Genomic DNA, 22,919 nt, shown 5'->3' on the forward strand with positions numbered 1-22,919 from the left:
ATACTGATTTGAAATTACTAGCCATGTTACCGATGAATAAAAATTACAAGTCCAAAACTAAAATAAAACCCGAACTTCATTAAAAACAAGTTGTAAACGTGGAAGGTTTGGGTGGCCAATTCAGTTTATACAATGCATGCTGCACAAGGCTTCCCATATAAAAAATTAAATATAATATTTGTAAACAACACAAAATGTCAAAAGAGACGTGGTTTATTTCATGGCTGTTTGGAGGCCTTCTTGGTTCTAATCGATTTGCTCTTCCTATCTTATTACTTTTGAGAATAATTAAACCGCCAGACTGCGGCTTGAAGTGACAGTAGTCTGGTCCCCTTTTATTACGCACCAGTACAATGCGTTAGTGCATACAGGGGATCAGACATTACAGATGCATTAGGGCTGCCGACTGTTATTTTGACTTTTATTTTCATAACGAGGAATCAAGCCTTCTATCTTGAATGATATTTGGGCAGATAAGAAAAGAAACAAAGACCAACTAAAACAATAGCTACTGCAAAGTGAAATAAAGCCTATTTAAGGTATTGCTATGTTTGTTGGCCATTTTTAAGTGTTGGTTGTGTTGAGTGTTGAAATGTGAGAATGATGATTGCTTGTTATTGGTTTGCCTGTGATCAGTTTCATTAAACTGTTACCGGTTACCGAATTATGTTGTGCTTCAAAGCAGAAATATATTCGTTACCAAATTAGTAAAGACCTTATGCATGACGTCACTGCAGTGGGGCGCCCTCTGGTAGGGGTCATCAGAAGGTTGCTCATTGGCATATCCTGTGCGCAGCGTACATAGGTGCGTTTTCCATTGTTTCATCATCGTTTGACCTCTAAGATGGCAGCGGGATGACGTCATTGCATACAGGTTGGCAGCACGGCCCGATTTCATGGCACAGATTGGGCCCGTTCGGATTATTTAAAATGTAAATAGTTGTAGAAAAAAAAAAAAAAAAAAAAAAGAGAAGGGAAAAAAAGAAGTGTTTTGTCAATCATGCTTAACTAGGCACCGTTGTTTGCATCGTTGAGAGGTGTGTGGAGTGCATGGCTTGTAATACAGCTTCAGTTTAGCCAATGGTGATAGTGGTGGTTAGATTGTGACGATTATGTGGCAGGCAATGTGATTCATGTGAGACGGAGATTGTACTCAAGGTTGTGGTGAGGAGGAGGTCGAGAAGGTGATGGTGATGTTGGGGCGATGTAGGTGTTAAACGGTGGCGATGGTGGTTAGTGTGGTGTTTGTGCAGTTAATGGTGACGGGTTGGTCATGGTGTGGTGATAATAATACCAAAACTAATCATGTAAACATGCTCTAGGGCGCTGAACATGGAAAAATAGACAAACTAAAAAATAAGAAAATACGGAATTATAAACAACGGGAGATGATAACGATGGTGGTAGTAATGTTGATTGTTGATTGTGAGATGGTGAAGTGTTGTATAGACAGAATGAATTGGTGGTCATTTTTAAGATTGCACGGTGACTGGTTGGTGATTAGTGTGTGCAACAAAACCCCGATAAGTACAACATTTGGAAATGAATATTCCAGTTAACGGCCCTTATCTTGTTATTTCGAGCTGTTTTAGAGACAACTTCTGACGTAGTGATGTTGATGTGCTGATGACTGGTGTATTCTTAGACTTACCTTTAACGTATAGTCATTTTGGTTACAGTCAATGTGAGAGCTATGAAAGTATAACCGTGCCCATTATGTGGCAGCGGGAGTCGCCACTCCCCCACCCTAACCCTTACACAATTCCTATAAAGAAATTCCTGAGATTTCAAGAACACAAAATGAAGACACTTCGTGAAGAGGGAGTACACCATGCCACATAACGAGCACCATGAAGTGATTGACGGTGTGAATAATGTTTCTGTATACAGTGATGGTATGTGAATGGGAGGTCTATAGAAAAGGAATCCGTGTGTTGACAGAGGGCAGGAATTTTCCCGCTTCGCTTTCGTGCACAAAACCACTGGGGACGTCACTAAAATTAAAGGGGACGTCACTAAATTAAAGGGGACGTCACTAAATTAAAGGGGACATCACTAAATTAAAGGGTCCAAACTATGGAGAGCAGAAAGAACAAAAAGAAGAACTTACAAGATGAACAAACATGAATGTGCGCATTATGTGTTTATGTGTGTGTGGTGTGCACAAAACTGTAGGTAATTTAAACGGTGGTGCGCAGAGAGAAGCCAAGTGGTGCGATAATCAGAACGGTGTGATCATGATGGAGATGAAGTCGGCGTGGCTTAAAGTGGAGTTACGTCACAGTTAGGAACAACACAGAGATCTGGAGCGAAACGAGGAGAAAGAACCATTAGCCTAAATTTCACTGAAGAGTTGAAGAAAGATGCTGATAGTGATAATGTAGACAATTTGTTATAATGGGAGTATGACATGAATGATGACGTTAGTGATATAACAATAATAGCAGCAACACCATTATTGATATGAATGGAGAAACATAACTATCCCCATATGAAATCGAATGTCGATGGTGCATTGTGCTGATATCAATTCTGAGTGGAATAAGATGACGTAGAGGTGACATATTATGATGTTAGTTTGGTGAACATAACTGCGGTAATGGTGGCAATAGAAAAGTTAAATATTACGCTTTGCTGTGTGTGTTGTTCTCTCACGTGCAATCGGTATGGTATTGTTGCATGATGACGTCAATGATAGGCGTTAGGAGAAAAAACGTCACCGGCAAAGTCGATATCGGTGTACTATGTAAATATGTTGAAAGATATGCCTAAGTCATAGACCTTAATGTACCATGACGTCATCTCGCCGCCATCTTAGAGGTAAATTGCGGATGAAACAATGGAAGCGCACGGCTGTACGCGCGCACAGCGGTCAGGATTAGCCAATGAGCATCCTTCTTTTGACCTCTATTATAAGGGCGCCCTACTGCAATGACGTATAATGGTTAAGGTCTATGGAGGCGGTAAAGACTGACGATTTGGTTTATCAACCTAACGCACAGCTAAGTTGACACACGGCTAGCACAGAACTTACTCTGTAACTAAGCGTAGAACTACATGAAGTGGTGGTAAAGTCAATGAAGATGACAATGGATGCTCTAGCAGTGGTAGTCGATGCAGTGATGCCAACAACGCAAATGATGGAAAAGAAGGATGATTTGATTGAGTTAAAAGTTGTTCCTGATGATAATAATATGTGAAGTATGCAGCGATTATGTTAAGTGTACTGCTAGTCAGTGGCGAATGCAGAGCAGCTTCTGCACACTCCCTCCCGCCAAGCCAAAATGAAATGTTAAAATTGCACAAACAAAATTGGTTCGATATACCCCCTCCTCCCATTATGTCTTTTCCTCACTTACCCCCCCCCCCCCCCCAATGAAAGTTTCTGTTGACTCCACTGCATAGTAGAGAGTGGTCAAAGTGATGGTGGCGTGTTTTTGTTTGATGGGGTGGTTTAGTGTGTGAAATGACATTAAAGATCTTGGTAAAAAGGTGAAGGTAAAAGATGGATTCCTGTTTGTTATAGAACTACCAGCGAAAACAGTTTGGTGCCTTTGCAGTCTTAATAAGCGTAATAAAGAGTGAGGGTGGGTACAAGACTGAAAATGGCAGTGGAGACAGTGATAGTGAGGATGAAGTGCAAGTGGAGTACGTGGTATTCAACACAACGCGTTTCTTTTGGGCCAGTAAAATTGTACATTATTTTAGAGTTGTTAAGCAACACATGAAGGGAACAATTTTGTTTCTTTTCTTTCTGCTCAGCATTAGCCGGCAACCAGTCCCAAAAAGTAAATCTATGTTTAAAACAAAGCAAGCTTTCTCTCTCTCTTGCGATGTTTTTTTGAAAATTCAATCTTGTTTGTGGTGATTGTTGTTTCTAAAGATGAAGGTACAGTAAGATGGAGTAATAAAAGGTAACGTTGATGGTCATAATCTCACAAAGGTGATACTTTATGTTGTGATTAACTTTTGTTGACAATACAAAATGTAGAGGAGTACTAGCAGGGGGTTAACGGTTTAGAGTGAACGGTTTATAAGTATTAACAGAAGGCATAATTATAGGCAAAGGTGAAGGTAATTTTTCTTAAAAGGTAACAATAAACTTCAAGCTAAGACTTTGGTCCTAATGTTGGTAATTTAAGTCATCATTCATATTGATGATAATTGAAAATGTATATTATTAAATTTCCATGCAAACTAAGAGTTGTTACACGTCATCATTCGTTGATGATGGCAACCAACTTTTATTTTAACTTCAATAGTCAAGTAAATAACTCACTGCGGGTCAGTTTATAAAACAATTAAACGTTAACATTTTAACCGGCGTAAGAAATGTCTAGTGTGTGTGTGCGCCGGTGCAGAGCTCCTTTAGGAACAGGGGAGGATTTCACAAAGAGTTAGGACTAGCATTATCTCGAGTTAGGACCACATACTCGTCCTACTTAGGACTATCCATGCAATTTGTATATCTCGTAGGACTTAAGTCCTAAGTTCGGACTAGTCCCAACTCGTTGTGAAATCGCATCCAGGTAAACAAAATTGAAAAGGTAAACCAAATAGCGAAACAAGTTTTCTCGAAATGCTATTACCTCTAGATACAACTTCAAAATATGTTTTCGTTCAACAACAAAAAATGTTTTACCTTTTCAATTTGTTTTTACCTGTTATATATAGGGGCTCCGTACGCCGGGGCTAACATAAAGAGCTGAGTTTTCTATGATAATGTTAAATGGCGATAACCATTTACTGAATTTTGTATATAATTGTATGTCCATGATTATTTGAAAGTCCTCGTAGATGATATTGCAGTATGAAAAGTATGCGGGAAATATCAGGTGGTTGCTGTAATTTATTTTTTGTGGGATATAGTAATAGACCCCTTGCAATGGCCGCCATCTTTGATGAAACATACACGCGTGAAAAGGCTACCATTGGCCGAGAGTTGCACAGCGCGTACACGCGTGCACTTTTCCATTGATTTACATCAAAGATGGCGGTCAATGACGTCATGGGCAATCCTTCTATTGTCTATTGTATATTACCGAGTGTACGGGCTATGTGTATGTGTTTGTTCAGTGTAAGGAAGTAAAGGTCCAAACTGGTAACCTGGGTCTGGCTTCCTACCCCCTTCCAACAAGGGCGTCAGTGCAGACTAGCCCTTACTCCCGTTTCCTTTTTGTTAGAAAGGTATTCTTGAATATACGGAAGCTCACCATCCTCATACCACACTACTTTTTAAGTATTGTGGTATATAGGATGGTCATTTAAGATTTACCAAATATATTTAAAAGTAACATATTTTAAAAGGCAGGATAAACTTTTGGTAATTGTGAAAGCCCATCCTCACTTGGTGTACCCCAACGTTAACATGCATACAAAACAAACTGTAAATATCTGAGCTCAATATAGGTCATCGTAGTTGCAAGAAAATAAAGGGGAAAAACCCACTCTTGTTTCACAAAATTGTTTTCTTTCAGATGCCTGAGAAAGGCCGGGTGAAAATTACCTCTTTCTCTAAAACTAAAATACTTTAAAATGTTTTATACTATCAACAGCTCTCAAGTGTTTACTGCCAATTCAGTTTTTATGTCCTTAACTTTTTGAGTCATTACAAAAGTACACCCTGCCTTTCAGTTAGATACTGCTCTCGGTGAAATAGCACCCATCATTTTGTTATAGGTGCAAAATAACTTTAACCCCTCTTCTAGTCTTAGTTAAAACATTATGAATGCTCATATATGAGGTTTGCGTGGTATGTACATGTATACAGAAGGAACAGATGTTAAATTTGACAGTAATTATTTCGGATTGTTCAATTTTTTTAATATCATGATTTGAAATTATATAGTTTATTGAATGTAAGACAAGTTTTTTTCAATAAAATTATGAATCGTTTTCCTCTCAAAAACTACTGAGTTCTTATTATTGTCGGCAATGTTTGGAAGCGGCCACCAGTGTTTTTTGGGTTGAGAGGAACACTCGCTTACACTACCATGCTTACACTGCATGGGTATTGTCACACAAAGATACCGACAAATATACATCCAAATTTACACTATATGATGCTAAACAACCACTACTTCTGCTAACCAAATTAGTGTTATTTTAACACCCTATGATACAACCGCTGACCCAAGATGGGCGTAAGTCCCTATGGACGAATATTGTATACCAATGTGCTCTTGGAAACTTGTTTCGCTGTTATAAACCCCTCTCCTTGCGTATTTCTTAGGACACCATGTGACCCCAATCATTACACAATATTATATCATCTGTAAAGTTTTAACTTAGCCAGTCATCAGCTAATTTCAAACACCATATCTTGGACTCGCTAGAAAAAAAATGGCTTACTCATTTAAAAAAAAAGAAAAAAGTAGCATATCAGGCAAAAAACTTCCAAGATAATTTTTGCACATTGACCATCTTTATAGAAATGTAAGTTATGTGCTTATCTGTGAACACACAATGTTTTGCATAACCTAAAAACAACCTACTCGTCTGTAAAAAATAACACATCCATAGACCTATAAATCAACAGTTCTGCTTGAAGTGTTATTCAACTTAAACTATAATTAATTTGACATTATATGTTGTTCAATTAATTGAATGGCAACTGAACTAAGAAAAACAAGAAACGATAAACACACACAGTATACCTTTTAAGCACTGACGCCACTGGGTCATGCTTCCTGCAGAGAAGTTGTTACAATTGTTGATGGGGGCACTTAATTTGCACAAAACGTTTTTAAAACACGATTTTCCCATTAATTTGTGTACTAAATCTTGCGCTGCCAGCAACCCCAGCAATGGTGGAACAGTTTTAAGAGAATGTGAAAAAAGAGTTACTGTGACTTTGTATGATTGCAATATATACAGATTTCCACTTACTTTACAATTTGTTGAATTCATCCGACTACAATCTCAGCATAAACTACAAAGATTAATAGCGCAATAAAATAAGTTACATAAAATGAACCAAGTTTCTAAACTTCAAGCCTGATACTTCACGGAGGCAACGAAGGCGATTGCCTTGGTGCCCTTGAATGCTTCATTAGAAACTTACAGTTTACTCATAGGGTGCCCTTTACCAAGGAGAAATGCCTTGGCACCATTGCCCTTTCAAAAATTAAGCAGACAGACATTATTCATATCAAAATTAGTATCAAAATAACACGATTATAAATTACTCATATTATCAATTGCATTCTCTTCTTACATAATCATATTACATAAACAGTTACTTTTACTATAAGTAATTTTTGTTGTTTCCCTGTGTCTGTGTGTGCAAACTTTGCACTTGACATATTTAATTTATAAATGCCAGCAATTCGTTTACAAATTGATTGAACTTTCAAAAACTAACCGGCATCATTACTTGATTAAATAAGACATTTTGTATTATTAATTAACAAAATATCGGTGCCCTCTGCTGGCTTTATTAGCACCATCTCATTCGCCTTTTTAAATGTGTATTTTAATTATTTTTCTGTGAACCGAATTCACGTGATGCAAAACAAGTAAACAGACCTTTTTTGTTCATTGTTGTTACTTTTGTGTATATCCTAACTGATGCCAGAATACAACATACACACAGTTAAAATAAGATGAGCCTGAAATTGTGATGCAAGAAAATTCCATGAATTCAATTCAATTACAAAACCATAAAACACTCACGAAATGTATGGTCAATTGTGAAAGTCAAATAGGGAACCGCGTTTAAGCTCTAAAGTTGTTAAACATTAGGAGGTTCAAGTCGGCAAGATGTAAATTAAAATAATTGAATCAGATGATTATAAATTGTCAAGACTTCTGATCTGACACAGCATTAAATACATTAACCTCTGTCTTCTACAGGGAATATTGTGACACTCCAAGCCCAAACCAAGCACTTCATACCTCGAATTCGGTGTGAGGGGATGTAAACACCAAGCTGGCAACAGCCAATCTCTCTCAACTCATACAATATTGGTTTAACGTCAATGGCTATGAATTGCACAAATCAAGAAATTGTGATTTAGGTACTAGACAACAACACTTATTCTAGTCATTGTGAAATCAGTGGTTAGCTTGGGGGATTCGCACTCACAACCATGTGATTGCAAGTCATGCAGTCTTAACACACTACCACAGTGACATACCATTTCACTGTATCTGCGAAGTGCCTGGTCTTGCCATGGCATGGGGCGTCACGTTGGAAAAAATAGGCAGTGAACCATTTACACACAATGAATCTGACATGGTATCCCGTTAGAAGAAAACTCCTGCGAGCCAAGGTGCTTTCAAAGCAGCTATACATCTCTAGATTAAATGAACTAGGAACAAATAGTACTCCACTCCACTATTGGAATACTTCAAATAAACTAAAAAGTAAACGACAGAAACCAGTAAATACCAAGACTGGAAAAAAAGAAAAAGAAGATGATATCGAAGTTTGAAGGGAAGGTAGAGCTTCTGTCTGCAGCAGAATTAATCCTTATAAGTTCCTCTCACAGGTCAGTATTGCGAATAAACCTGTTACCTTCTGAATGGCGACCGTAGTACACATAGCGACACTTTCCAAAAGTGCCTGAAAATTTCAAGAGGGAAAAAAATAAGACATGTATTTATTATGTCTGGTTGTGAAGCAATAAGGAGTCTCAGAAAAGCAAATATAATTCGAATTTGCAGCTACAGACAGCAATGGCTACAACTACAACTGTTGCTAAGGACTTCCTATAATGCAGCTGTTGCCGCCAATTAGGACTTCGCCCAAGTCAACAATTTTACACTTCACGGAACGAGATTTCAAGCCAGTGAGTAATTTTGGTTCAAAAAAGAACCAGTGGTTGACAACTCAACATTTCAATCAGTATGTTCTGATGGTCTTCAGAAGAATGATGATCAGAGCATACTGACTGAAACATTGAGTTATCAACAACCAGTTTTTATCAGAAACAACACTATTCAGAAGAGGTGTTAACATGGTGTTAAATCAGCCAACCTCACCTAACCCTTGGGATCTAAGGAAATGCGACAATAATAATTATACTTCCACCATGCAATGTAGCAAATCCTACTTTAGAACCCAATTGGTGGGACACTAATCTTGTATCTGGTACCATACCTTGATGCTGTTCTGTTTCTCTAGCAATTTCAGGGAGGGGGTTATACGGTGGACGTCCATCAGGCGAGTCAGCTTGTTTTGCTTGGTCCTGTGGCGAGAGATCAAATAGTTCAAACAAATTTGAAATTTTGTTTGTAAATTTGATTTGCAATAACACAAAGTGTATATCTACTTTACTGTGTAGATTAAGTTCTTTTGAGAACTAGTAGTGCTATTTATTCTAATGCGCAGAGTAGATTTGTTTGGAATTCCGGAGACTTCTCAGTTCGGCAAAGAACTGTCCTGCTAAACTTGAAGCAAAAGTAGAAGCCCTGAATAATTACCAACACTCTTTCAGATCTATGTACACCGCACACTGTACAATTGTAATGAATAAACATAGAGGGCGCTTTGTTATTCTTTTCCTCGATGTCGGTGGGGAAAATAATACCAGTCACAGCACCCTCTATGTTTGCTCATTGCAATCGTGTGCAGTTTACCGTGTACATATTATTATTATTATTATTATTTATTCGGCCATTTCACAAAGTACAATAACAATACATGGATCTGAATTTTGATTGTGTGTTCACACACCCACGCAAACACCATGGTCTTTAAACCAAGACTAACCCCAACCCCGCGCCGCCCCCAACAACCCTTCCTTCATGTTCTTACCGGTTCCGCAGTGACTTTAACAACCCTCATGTAGGAGCCAACTCTAGCTGCCTCTTTCTTCTCCTTCTGGGAAACTTGCCTCGAGTCCAGGAAGCGTAACCCTGGCAATTTGTAGATAACGTAGTATCTGAAGGTGAAAGGTAAAAAGATGGTTTAGGTTTCCAAGAGCAGGGCAGAAAAAAAAAAAACTTAACCAGGGGCAGGATTTCCTAGGGCTGCTTTAGCAGAAAATGTGGCTGAACAATTTCCTGCCAAGTAAAAATGATCAGCCGTTGATTTCACCTAACTCCTCCTAACTTAGGATTATTCTATCCAAATATCCAAAGTCGCATTAAAAGCTTCCGAAAAGTTAGAATGGGTTACTGGGCTTCACTCGAGTTGGAATTATTCCTAGGGTTTCGTAAGGCTGCAGGTTACCGGTCACAAATGGTGACATAGCACAAGCAAAGTTGTTTTGTGGTTAGCTACTTGTGCTTATCCAGCTCTGGGTAACAGCCATGACAATTGGTTCAAAAGAGTATATTTTATCAAGGGCTGACCTACGTGTACATGTTCACATAGTGTGTTTATGTTTAAACAGACTTTCAGGCTATTTATATTTATATTTAAGGGCAAAAATAAAAAATACAACAAACTGCTTACTCGCAATAAAACACCATAAAAGCAGACTCCTTTTTTCGGCAAATAGTTGCAAATTGTCACAGTTGCTCTCCTGCAACAAGCACAATTATGTAGCATGAAAGTGGGCCTAATTTAATTGTTTTGTTGTTGTTCTGACCTGTATCTTTGGTAGTCGTCTTCATCTTTCTCCAGGTCTGTCAGTTCGTTCGGACACGCTTCGTTACCGAGGAGGCTCAGGTAGGTCAGCTTAGGGCACTGGAACTTCAGCTGGTCGATCAAACTGTCTAAATCTTTGATGTGATGACGGGAACCAGTTAAGGATTCTGAATAGGAAACTGAAATATAGAGTCTGAAAAGCATCTGACAGCAGACATCAAAGCAACTTTTTGTAACAAAGACAAGGGAGAAAGTTCAGTTTGAAGCCTGGTTCATACTTCCTGCGAATGCGAACGCGATACGAATTTTGACGACACAATTTCGCAATATATAACTTGCGTCGGTTGACTCGAGCTCAACTCCTGCGAAACATTTGCAGTGAAAACAGCCTTGTGACGTCAAATTCATATCACATTCACAAGAAGTATGAACCGAGCTTATGACTTGGGAGGAAAATCTCCGTAGGAAAACCCCACAGCAGGTGGGGACCTGTCACCGTTGCTTATCATTGTATTCAGATCAATGGTACTTATTATTGAAAAGGATATTCTGTTTTTGTTGAGTACCAGTGTGTGTAATGTTGGCATATGAGGTATCCGCAGGGCATCATCCAGCTCGTTTTGATCTAACACTAACTCCTCTAGCTTGACAAATCTATCAAGGCCCTGTAACGAGCTGAAAGAAGAAAAAAAGAAGAACACAAATGTTGTTATTGCAATTATTACAAAAGTTTTTACGGTTTAAATCAAAGAATGGTGTTTGATTTCAGCTTGGGCTTAAAGGCAGTGGATACTATGGTAATTGTCAAAGACCAGTCTTCTTACATGGTGTATCTCAACATTAAAACAACAAACCTGAGAAAATTTGAGCTCAATCAACTTAAATCTGGGCTCAATCGGTCATCGAATTTGCAAGATAATAATGAAACAAAAAAACCCTTGTCACATGTATTGCGTGCTTTCAGATGCTTGATTTTGAGACCTTAAATTCTAAATTTGAGGTCTCAAAATCAAATTCATGGAAAATTTCTTGTTTCTCAAAAACTACGTCACTTCAGAGGGAGCCGTTTCTCACTATGTTTTATACTATCACTGCTCCCCATTACTCGTCACCAAGAAAGGTTTTATGCCAATAAATATTTTGAGTAATTACCAATAGTGTCCGCTGCCTTTAATTAGCTCCTGCTTGGGAAGGATGAGTGTTACTTTGCAGTGTTTTAATGTAACTTTAACCTTTGAACTGGTTGACCATTGAGCTCAGTACAGAAAGATGCAATTATGACAATGCAGGTTAAAATATCTGGGCTTCCAAAACTTCTTGGATGCAAGTAAAGTGCTTAGTTTCACAAGCCTTGTAGGTTAATTCACAGAAAGCTCAAAACACAAGGCCAGTATTGCATTACTAGCGAGGGCAACCAGGGATAATGTTTTTGCCCATTGTCCTGACCTACAATCCCAGCCAAAATGCTTGGGCCACCCTTTCGCAGTTTTACAATAACCATTCCCTGTCCACTTCCCGCTGACAAAAAAACATTTTCTCCCCCGTTCCCCCATTCGCTGTTGATTGGAACGCAGAAGACCGCGGTGTGAGAGGCAACAATAAAAGGGGGCACAGGGCTATGGTTCTTGGGCCAAACGAGATGGTCGGGATTGTAGTTACTGGGATATTCACTATACATCTACGGCGCAATTACCTGATGTGATTGAAGCTAAGGTCAAGCCTCGTGACCTGTTTGCCATACCACTGGCCAAGTTGATCTGGTATCTGTGTAGCACTGTGTTCAAGATACGACAACTGCAGAGAAAAAATAAATTAAAGAAGAGAATGATAAGTTTTTAGACCACAAAAGTTCTTTTAAAATAATTCATCTGTGTGGACATACATGTTACCGCTCTGGATTTTTGGCAATATTTAAAGCAACACTACCAACTTTTGAAATTAAATTTTCACAAATTAGTGAACAATTGAATATTCCAAAAACTTTACTTAGCCTTTTTAAAATAATAAAAATAATAATGACGAAAACTTATATAGCGCCAAAGTCTGCCTAAAAGACGCTCAAGAAGCTTCACAGAGAAACAATTAAAAAAAAACACTAATTTATGTGGATGCGGTCTTATACTACACTAACTTGCTCTGTGAAGCAGGACGGTATGTTACGTTTTTGAAAGGGCAAGGGCACCAAGGTTTTTTCTTTCCGATATTAAGGACATTAAGTTTCTACTGTAAGCATTTCAAGGGCACCAAGGCAATGAGCAGAAGGGCATGGAGGCAATTTTGTGAAGTATCAGGCTTGGTGATGTTATAATATATACAGTATAATCAATTGGACAAGCAGACCAAGTTAATTTTTTTTACAGGAAATGCCTAGTTTGTGTGTAATGTCCCATAATGTCTGGTTGCATAATTGTGCCTACATGTAGTTCACAAAATGTAGAGCAAGTACGGTCACAGACAAATCTGTATCAATCAATGTGAATAAAGGGGGCCTTACTGTTTTTCTTCTCGTACTGCCATCCATAGAGGATTTAAGCCACTCCTTCATGTTTCATGGCGTTATTCTATGGTTTCCTATACAACACGTCCTTAACATCATACATAACATGCATTCATTGAATTCAGCACACTAAACACATAGCAAGCCTGAACCCTGCTGGCTGGAGATAACATTGTACACTCCACTAAATGCAATCTTAATCAGTAAACTAGAAATGGATAACGATTGTAAGTCTGTCTAAAGTTCAGCCCAAGAAAACATACGGGAAATTTCCCACAGTCAGTACACGTACGACATGTAGGACTCAAAATTTGTTTGACCGTTTGTTTGTTTGTTTGTTTGTTTGTTTGTTTTATTTCCATTCATACAACAAATAATATCAATGCTGGATATGCTGGATTAATTAGGCCTCATCCATTAATAAATCAATGTTGGAAATGTATGCCTAAGACTGGTGATTTGAGCATTGGGCCAGTAAATTCAAGATCGGACAAGCCTATTGGCCTAACATATGTTTCTCCTTTGAATAAATCGGGCTACCTCATTGTGTGTCACTGTAGGCCTTTGTGAAAAGAAATCTGATGGGCCCAATACCTTTTAAATGTCTTGAGTTCTGGTAATACAAGTCTTTACATCTAGATCATCTGTCACAGTGCTTGTTCAACTCATTTTAATTGTGATCTTGTAAAGACAAATTTTGTAATCATTGTATCGGGAATATAGGCCTAAAGATTAAGTTTAGTTTAATTACACAACACCGATGTGGTATATAAGGGGGGATTCCGGCCCACGGGTACTACAGGAAAAACTTACAACCTAAACTTTTCATTGTGATCAGGTTACACCATGTCTCCACCACAATCAGAGTCCAACAGTTCACAAGTGTGTTGAGTTACCAACAATGATTGACTTGGTTCATGTTGTTCTTAAAAGAGGGTCGTCACACTTTGGCAAACTTCCCCCCCCCCCCTAAAAATACATTGTTACTGAGAAAAGTAATTTCCCATAAAAATACTTCCTGATCAGCTTTGTTTACAATTAGGCCTATGGTGTCATCATCACGTGGCAGTGAATCAGATTTATAGTATTCTCTCATACACTACCTGTTCCAAGTGGTGTATGTACGATTTTGCTGCGCCATTTTTTCCCAGACTACCTTGCTCTAAAATCATTTAAATAATCACCCCTGAAACTTGAAAGTGTGACTTTCAGATATAACCAAATATATTGGATATTAATTTGGTTAATAGTCATGTTGTTAAACAATTCCTTGTTAAAAGAGTTCGCTGTCAAAAGATGCATCAATAAGTTTTTTTTTTAACTGGTAGTACAGTCATGGAGGTAGGAATACACGCATGTAAACCTTGGGATTTTCGTATGGCGCCACCACTTTTTCACTCATTTTTACAAAAAGGGATATCTCATTAAGGCAAATTAGATACTAGATTAAATTGTATCGAATGAATTAGTGGTGGTGCCATACAGAAACTTTTCCAAACAATGGTTTCGGGAACCATTCGATTGTTTTTGGAATCATACAAAAAAACTAACGTACATGTAAATTTAATTTCAAAATGTGGTAGTCAGAAAGGAACGTAAGCCTAACATACATGAAAATAAGAAAGTACATAGTAATGGAAATTGAACTCATTCAGATTTCACCTTTCTTGTTTCTATTCCGCTATTCAATTTAGGCCTACAATTTCTACTAAAATAGGTGCGACTCACTGCAAAGGTTGTATGGCATTCATTTCTCTATGAAAAGCTAAAAACGGGGGGTCATTAAAGAATCAATTGTGACATTTTACTTCGGCTGGATGACCACAGTGGGAGTAGGCCTAAAAAAACATTGAACAGAGCGTACCAATCAAGCATACAGTTCAGTTGTCAATAACTTCCTGTACGGTCAATAATGAAAACACAAAAGCGAATCTGCAGTTTGACAAAAGATTTTAGGTAAGATCTAAAGACTTTATGCTGTGATTTTCAATGCCAGTTGAGTACCTGAAGGACGGTTGAGGAACCTTAAAGGAACACGTTGCCTTGGATCGGTCGAGTTGGTCTTTGAAAAGCGTTCTGTAACCGTTTGTTATAAAATATATATAATAATAATGGAAATTAATAATATATGGGTAGAAAGATGTTGTAAAAGTAGAATACAATGATCTACACAAATATGCCTCGAAATTGCGTGGTTTTCTTTTTATCTTGTCGACTAACACGGTCGGCCTTTTATGGGAGTCCCATAAATGGCCGACCGTGTTAGTTCGCGATGTAAAAGGAAAACCGTACAATTTTGAGTGATACTTGTGTGGATCATTGTATTTTACTTTTAAAACATCTTTCCAACCATGCATTTCATAACAAACGATTTCAAACGCTTTTTATAGACCAACTCGTCCGATCTAAGGCAACATGTTCCTTTAAAACGAGGTAAACTAGCTGAAAAAGCTGTGCGACTAAACACAGCAGGTGTGCCCCCCCCTAAAAAAAAAACAAAAAAACAACAAAAAACAACAAAAAAACCACCCTATCATTATATTCTACTTTTAAAACATCTTTCCAACCATGCATTTCATAACAAACGATTTCAAACGCTTTGTATAGACCAACTCGTCCAATCTAAGGCAACATGTTCCTTTAAAACGAGGTAAACTAGCTGAAAAAGGTGTGCGATTAAACACAGCAGGTGTGCCCCCCCCCCCCAAAAAAAAACAAAACAACAACAACAACAAAAAACAAAAACAACCTTATACATACTGCCTTTAAGCCATTGGACCCTTTCGGTAAACAGTGTTGTCCAAGGCCCACACTTTGTGTACCACAACTTCTAAATCAAATAACAAACCTGTGAAAATTTAGGCTCAATCGATCATCGGAGTCGGGAGAAAACAACGGAAAAAACCCACCCTTGTTTCCGCGCGTTTCGCCGTGTCATGACATGTGTTTAAAATAAATGGAGAACTTTCCGTATGGCGCCACCACTTTTTCACTCATTTTTACAAAAAGGGATATCTCATTTGAGGTAAATTAGATACTATATTATTTCATATCTAATGAAAAAGTGGTGGCGCCATACGGAAACATTTCCAAATAAATTCGTAATTCTCGTTAACGAGAATTTATATTGTTTTGCTGTTTTCTCAAAAAGTAAAGCATTTCATGGAATAATATTTCAAGAGAAGTCTTTCACCATTGCCTTCTGTAAACCCTGTAAGTTATTTGTAAATCTGTGAACTTTTTTTTTTTTCTGAACCGAAAGGGTCCAATGGCTTTAAAGGGAAGGTATACATGTAGGTTTAGTAAAAAACATTGCACTTTTGATAACAAGCATTTTTGAGAATCATTTCACTTGAGTAATGTCACTGAAGTGACACTTGGTTGCGGATGAAGAAATATAAGTTTTTTTTCTGTCAAAATTTCTCTTAAAAATGATTGTAATTTTTAGTTGCAGATTTTTGTTTCAAAGCATCTGACAAGTTTACTTTGTAAATGGATCGGGCAAGTTCAGTTGTACTTGTAAGTTGTAATTCAATTTCATTCAGTCATATTGTACGGTGAAGAACTGAAGGGAGTGAAGGTGACCATGTGTGTTTTTTTTAATATTTTTTTATTACCACCAAATTATATTTATTGTCAACCAAAACATCTTCTTAATCTATGGATCTTCCCTTCCCTTGACGTGTTGGAAGTGAAGTTCTAACCACACAAACGCCAATCAGATCCGGTAGTTTGGAGGCCGACCGGCGACCACAACGAGCCCCTCTCATACAGCCCAACACCCACACTAAAAAAAAAAACAGGTGGGAAAACAAATTCACGAGACTGAGCGAGTTGTGTACCGTACCTGTGTCCCTTCGAGGATGGGTCCGAGACTCTCACTCGCCCCGTTCTCCCCCACTCCAACGCTCGCCATACTCTTCCGGTTTGCTCGTAGTTGATCTAACCAATACGTTTTGTCAAAATCCATTCATATCAGACCGAAATGCTTTGATGAGTTGCCATTATGAAACTAGACAGTTGATAAATTTATTTGTTGCACAGCTAGTTTTTAGTTGTCTGTGTGTGTGTGTTGTTGTGATTGATCGTGTGTTCGTGTTCGTGACTCGTGTGATTGTCCATTCGTGAGCGTCTGGGTGTTGTTGGGTCACATGATTGATCTTAAAAGGACACCAGTCTAAATCCCTTAAAAGGAAAAACTTACTATCGCCGCTTGGTGGCGACATTCTACGAACATGTGCTGTGTGCATGTGTGGTGTTTTGTGGACTCGTTCAAAAGTTGTATAAATAACACAACAACGAAACAGAAGGGAGACTCTAACGATCAGGTATAAGGAAATTGAGGTCCAAAAGTGTTTACCCGAGACAACGGAGACGATAAAAAGGTATGTGCGAACCTACGTTAGAGCTTAGCCCTAATCAGATGAATATTACAATTATTTCCAGCAGTAGTAAAACTCCGTATCCTGCCACCACTTTTTCATGCGTCGTAGACTCGTATGCTGGTATGAAGTAAAAAATAAGATAGTGTCTAATGCCGCAGCTGCCTTTTTGTAAAAATGAGTGAAAAATGGGTGAGGGATACGTAATTTATTTCTCATATCCGTACAGATTTATAATTCGGCTTTACGACAAGCTGACATGCACTCGAAAACAACGGGCGGCATCGTTGCCGAAGACTTTTGCCACATTTATTTAATTAATAAAATTGCATTTTAATCTTGTTTTAAATTCAAAATGAATTCAAAGTTATTTTGTAAATTATCAAGTCATTTCCCCCATGACAAGTCAAGTCGAAAGTCAGTGAAATTGGCGACTCGAGTCTGACCCAAGTAGGGTGAACCAAACGCTGGCAATTTCTCCACTCATTCAGTCTCATTCCTACCATGGAGGTAGAACCCTACTCACTCACAGACCTTCTCTCTCATTCATAATAGTAGTTTGCAAAGCAAATACTTGTAACCACACGCGAACCGAACGGTCAATGTGTCATACTGCCACCATCGTCTTTCCTTGTCCAGCCGATCATGCATGCAACGCCCACTTCTCTATTTTATCAAATTACATTTTAATCTGAGCAACGTTTCTCAGAGAGTATTCCAGTTACGAATTATTCTTCTGCTTGGACATTACCGCCGCGCTCCAGATCGGCAATTTTTATTATCTTTAACATTTTCACAAGTTAGTTTTACTTACTCAACCCCAAACAATTGAACGTTTAAAATTTCAGATTGTCAAAAAATGTTGTATACACGGTAATTATTATCCACCCAGCCAGTCACGCACAGCGCCACCACCGAAAGGAAAGGATCAGTGCTGGTTGCCTCGAGACCCTTTTTATAAGTCGAAAACTGTATAAAGACCTAAACATTATTTCATTGTTTATGCTGAACGTTCTATGCGTGAAAAGTATAAATGAGATATTGCATGCTACTTTCAGATTTACGGCGAGAGTATTACCTTACCACCTGCTCGTTTTAAATCTCATTAATAATACAGTCCCCAAAACAAGTCTCTTTTGCCATCTCATTTTTATGTTCGTATTGCAGTAGTTTGCGTAACTTATTAACGTCATCTTACCCGTTTCAAATCGACTCCCAGGTTTCTAAATAAGTTTAAAGATACATAAACGAGAGAGTGTTATGATGTGGAGGGTAAGACGTGTCAAAACGCCTCGCCGACCACTTACCCGCCTTTTTTCACTGCTGGTCGATATTTTGGCGGGAACGAGGTGACACGATCGTCTGCTTGTCACGCGCGTGTGAGATGTCGCTCTGTTTGCTCAGACGAAAACCTGCTGCAGCGTCTGCTTGCATAATGTGAACAAACTATGAAGGGGGGGGGGTGTATATTCCTACCTGGTTTTGTTGATCAGTAGTTTGTTTGGCAACACCATGGGTAGTTTGTTTTATCACGTAATTCCCAAAATACCTGATGAATGCGTCTTACAGGTTTGAGGAAATCGTGACTTCAAAACAGGAGAATCGAAGAAATAAAAATACGTAACTGCTATCAAAACACTGTCAACTGATCACGACGTTTGTCTCGTACGCGGGTATTATTTTAAACCAAATTAAACGTGTGGCCCAACTCCCGCGCATTATTCCCAAAGGCTCGGTTATCTTTGTTTGTATAGGATCAACTTGTTGTAATATCCAAAAGCTTTCTCAATGATCCACAGTGGTGAACCTTCTACACGGGTTGCAATGACGTAACGGTTATCCAGCGTCCGTCACTGGCAATTTGTCAGTCGTCGTTGTAGAAGTGTGACGTCAGTGAGACGTGTGAAATTGTTTTGCGTGTTTTTAAAGTCCCTTAATTTATGTATTTTCCCCGCTTGCCCCCCCCCCCCACTTACCAAACAAAGTCCCTCAGTGTATGTATTTTCCCCGCTTGCCCCCCCCCCCCCCACTTACCAAAATAATAACCAACCCTGTAGTTTAGTTTGTTTAAAATAATAATTGACTCGGAGCATTTGAGTTGTAGAGGGCGGTCTGCAGCTCGCACTGTCTGCCATCAACACGAGACTCACCCAAAGAATATTAAATCCCTGGGCTCCGCACGTGCGTCCGCATCTTTCTACCTCAAACCACGGAGCAATCCTCAAACCACCTGATCTGGTAACCCGGGTGGAACAAAATTATCTGTTTGAGCAGAAACCGAGGCGCCAGAAACGTCCGGAGGGTAAGACTTGACTGCCACGGTCCGGCGCGGTTGTGCCGTGCTCTGCGTGCTCCGCTCGCCGTGCTTCGGTGTGTATATAAGGGCAGGAATGACACCATCAAACCCATCGCAGTTATGTAGGCTTTAATGGTCACTTTCACAGACTTAGATGAAATAATACATAGCTGTCACGATGATGGAACGAAGGCTTATTCTTTTTTGCTAAATTATTGTACAGGAGATTTATTGTGTTTTTTTTCTCTTCATATGAGTTACTAATAGGCCTCCTACCTAGTGACGGTTTGTCTGTTATCGCAAGAACGTGTATCCAATTTCAGGTTCTCAAGACAATGCACGATATTCTATCTGTGTTTTGATTAAAATTTTCAGTTTCCAAACAAGTTTGGACAGAAAATTGTGATTCGTTTAACATTTTTTTGACCCAAATAATGATAAAAATACTGGACTTACCCCTTGTGATTTTTTCAATCTTTGTCAAAAATTAGATAAAAACGCTGGACTTACCCCCTCGTGATTTTTCAATTATTTGCTTTATTTCGTTTTGCTGGACTTACCAGCAAATTTGGGCCAGTTAAATCACAAGGGGATAATGTCCAGCATTGTCCGCTCATCTGGCCAATTTATATGAAGGGCGCCCTCACAATGGTGTTTCGTTTAACTCTTCCACCCACATGCCACGATTGTTTCTATTGGGGGAGGGGGGGCGTGTCGGAATCAAGCTGCCTCGGCTACGGATATGTCCGTTATACTTTTTCAGTGATCCGGCTCATGCGAGGAAAGGGGACGCGTATAGCAGCCAGTAAGAAAAATGTAGTTTTTATTTTTTGCCAACGGTTATGGGTGATGTCTTCTATAATAAATAATATTCCTTTTTAACTCCGACCATACCAAACCGAAAGGGGAAAGTAGCCACGCCATTTTTTTTTAACACTTATCATAATACTGTTAAACAGTGGGACAAAATAACACAATTATTACGCTATATGATAATAATCTAGACAATTATACCATGAAACAGCCGCCGTTTTATTTTGTATATTATATATATGTATATTTTACTCCCCGGCAATCAAGACCGAGCAGCCGTCGGGTTCAGTGACGTAAGACAATGGGGTGGCTGCATTGAATATAGACGAGCACCGAGAGGAAAAAAACATCGTCGTTGAATTCCTTTTTGCTCCTCCGGTAAACAGATCGAAAAGTGTTTGTAGCACTAGGGGTTTAGAAACGACCCGGGAGACCTCTAGATCGATCGGACGGGGTAGCGCAGTTTTTAAAAAGGCACTAGATACCTTTGGTGATTATATGAAAGACCAATATTCTCACTTGGTGTATCCCATATATGCATAATAAAAACAAGTCTGTGACAATTTGGGCTGGATTGGTCATCGAATTTGCAAGAGAATAATGAAAGAAAAAAACACCTTTGTTGCATTACTTTGTGTGCTTTCAGATGCATATTAAAAAATAGTAGAAGGCTTCAGCTGACAGAAATCTTTTATTAATTAAGTTAGAATACCTCTTTCTCAAAAACTACGTCAGAGGGAGTCGTTTCTCACATTGTTTATAACATCAACAGCTCTCCAATGCTCGTTATTAGCAAGTAAGTCTTTATGCAATTATTTTGAGTAAATTACCAAAAGTATCCAGTGCCTTCAAAGAAACGGGATATGTGAAGATATAGACGGTGGGGGAGAGAAGGGAGAGAGAGCGAAAGCATAGTTGCGATTGGACTCGGTGATATAGGGCGTTCACCCGAGATTTACTGCCCGAAGGACGGCCTTCCCGGTGGAGTGTGCTCGGTGCTCACGTCTTGTGTTTTTGTCCTACTTTTCGAGTCGTCGACTTCTCGACCAGTAGTTCGTATGCAATTGGAGAAGCAAAACATTTGACGCGATTTTTAACTTTTCTTCAGTCATTCAAGCCGCCTTGCACTCGTAAAACTACCTGGGTAAGAATTGGCCAGGATCCTGGATAAATTGACCGGGATTCCGAGGTCATATTTTAACTGGAATCCGGGGTCAGATTTGATCGGGATCCACTGGACCACTGTGACCAATAAGTTCTGTGGAATCAAAAATGCCGTTCAGATTTCCCTTTGAAGAAAAACAAGTCAGTATCAAACTGCAACGCAGATTCCGAGCCGAAATCATATTTCTCAACAAATTTTCGGGTCAATAAATGGACCTAGAAGTCCGGGTCACATCTCCTAGTGTGAACCGTTATGAACTAAATGGACGACATATATGTTTAATATTATTTCATGGAGAATTTAAAAGAAAAAGAATCAGACAAAATGAATAAGCGCAACAGATAAAGTTTATCATCCAAAGTAGTAAACCAAAAAAAGGTAGAAGCCTCTTAATTGAGACGTAAAAAGCCGAATACTTAACCTTTAAAAGTGGCATTATTAAAAGTGGCATTCTTAACTATTTTTTAAAAGTGAAAGACTAACTACTATACCGTTAGCTTCGTGTTACCCACTAGTAGGCACTCGTGGCTTCAACAGCGGGTTTACGGTTCTTTTGACTTCCGTCTGGAGAGAGGTCTTTACTTACGGTCCTCGAGACCGTACGTAATATCGCCGATATGCCCCGAGCAAGTTGTGTTTATGCCGTACTTGAGGCTAGTTCGGTAATGGGCTAGTAAGTTCCGATTAGATGCACTCTCGGTCAGGGGCCAATTTCATAGAGCCGCTGTAGCAAACAATTTGCTTAAGCACGAAAATAGCTCGCTTATTTTACACATGTTTACTGGCCAAAATGTCATGCTATATACATTGCTTGGGACTAGTATTTAGCTGTTGTTTACTTAGCATAACAATTGAGTGGAGTCTTGGCCGGTAATCTGGTTTTACTAAGCAATGAATTTTTTGCTTAAGCAAAAATGTTTGCATGTAAGCAGAAATTGGGCCCATGTCATGCACCCCCTTCACCTTGTCCCCGCCTCCACCAAGAAGGGATGCCTTGAAATCTTTCTCTCTGGTCATTCTACCTGGACAGACTTCCATATGAAGTAGGAGGTGCGTCGTCCTCCATTTCTTTCAAAAGAAATGGCCGAGCGGTTAAGAGCACAGGATTCATTCTATGGTGTTTGATCAATCCCTGGTGTTTGGTTCGAGTCCCGGTCGTGACACTTGCTACGTATAATTGGGGAGGTAGTGCTTTCTGTTCTACCAGCCAGGCTTCGGATTGATGATAC

General features: G+C 39.0%; 1 protein-coding gene across 1 annotated transcript; it reads right to left on the reverse strand.

The window, feature by feature from the left end:
• Positions 1-6,533: 6,533 nt before the first annotated feature.
• LOC139953136 (leucine-rich melanocyte differentiation-associated protein-like) lies at positions 6,534-17,132 on the reverse strand. Its single transcript, XM_071952556.1, has 7 exons — positions 16,882-17,132; positions 12,231-12,331; positions 11,084-11,212; positions 10,539-10,676; positions 9,761-9,887; positions 9,104-9,191; positions 6,534-8,566 (listed from the first exon to the last, which is right to left on the reverse strand). The coding sequence occupies exons 1-7, from the start codon at positions 17,002-17,004 to the stop codon at positions 8,487-8,489; spliced, it is 786 nt and encodes a 261-aa protein (XP_071808657.1). The 5' UTR covers positions 17,005-17,132; the 3' UTR covers positions 6,534-8,486.
• Positions 17,133-22,919: the final 5,787 nt, after the last annotated feature.

The sequence above is a fragment of the Asterias amurensis genome, chromosome 21 (genome assembly GCF_032118995.1).
Source record: "Asterias amurensis chromosome 21, ASM3211899v1".
In the NCBI taxonomy this organism is placed as follows: domain Eukaryota; kingdom Metazoa; phylum Echinodermata; class Asteroidea; order Forcipulatida; family Asteriidae; genus Asterias; species Asterias amurensis.

Excerpts from the sequence above, each read along its gene's own strand:
- LOC139953136 (XM_071952556.1), bottom strand. The coding sequence starts at position 17,004 with ATGGATTTTGACAAAACGTATTGGTTAGATCAACTACGAGCAAACCGG. Across the intron at positions 12,332-16,881 it reads CCATCCTCGAAGGGACACAG|TTGTCGTATCTTGAACACAG; the intron begins GTACGGTACACA and ends TTTTCTCTGCAG. Across the intron at positions 8,567-9,103 it reads AGAAACAGAACAGCATCAAG|GCACTTTTGGAAAGTGTCGC; the intron begins GTATGGTACCAG and ends TGAAATTTTCAG.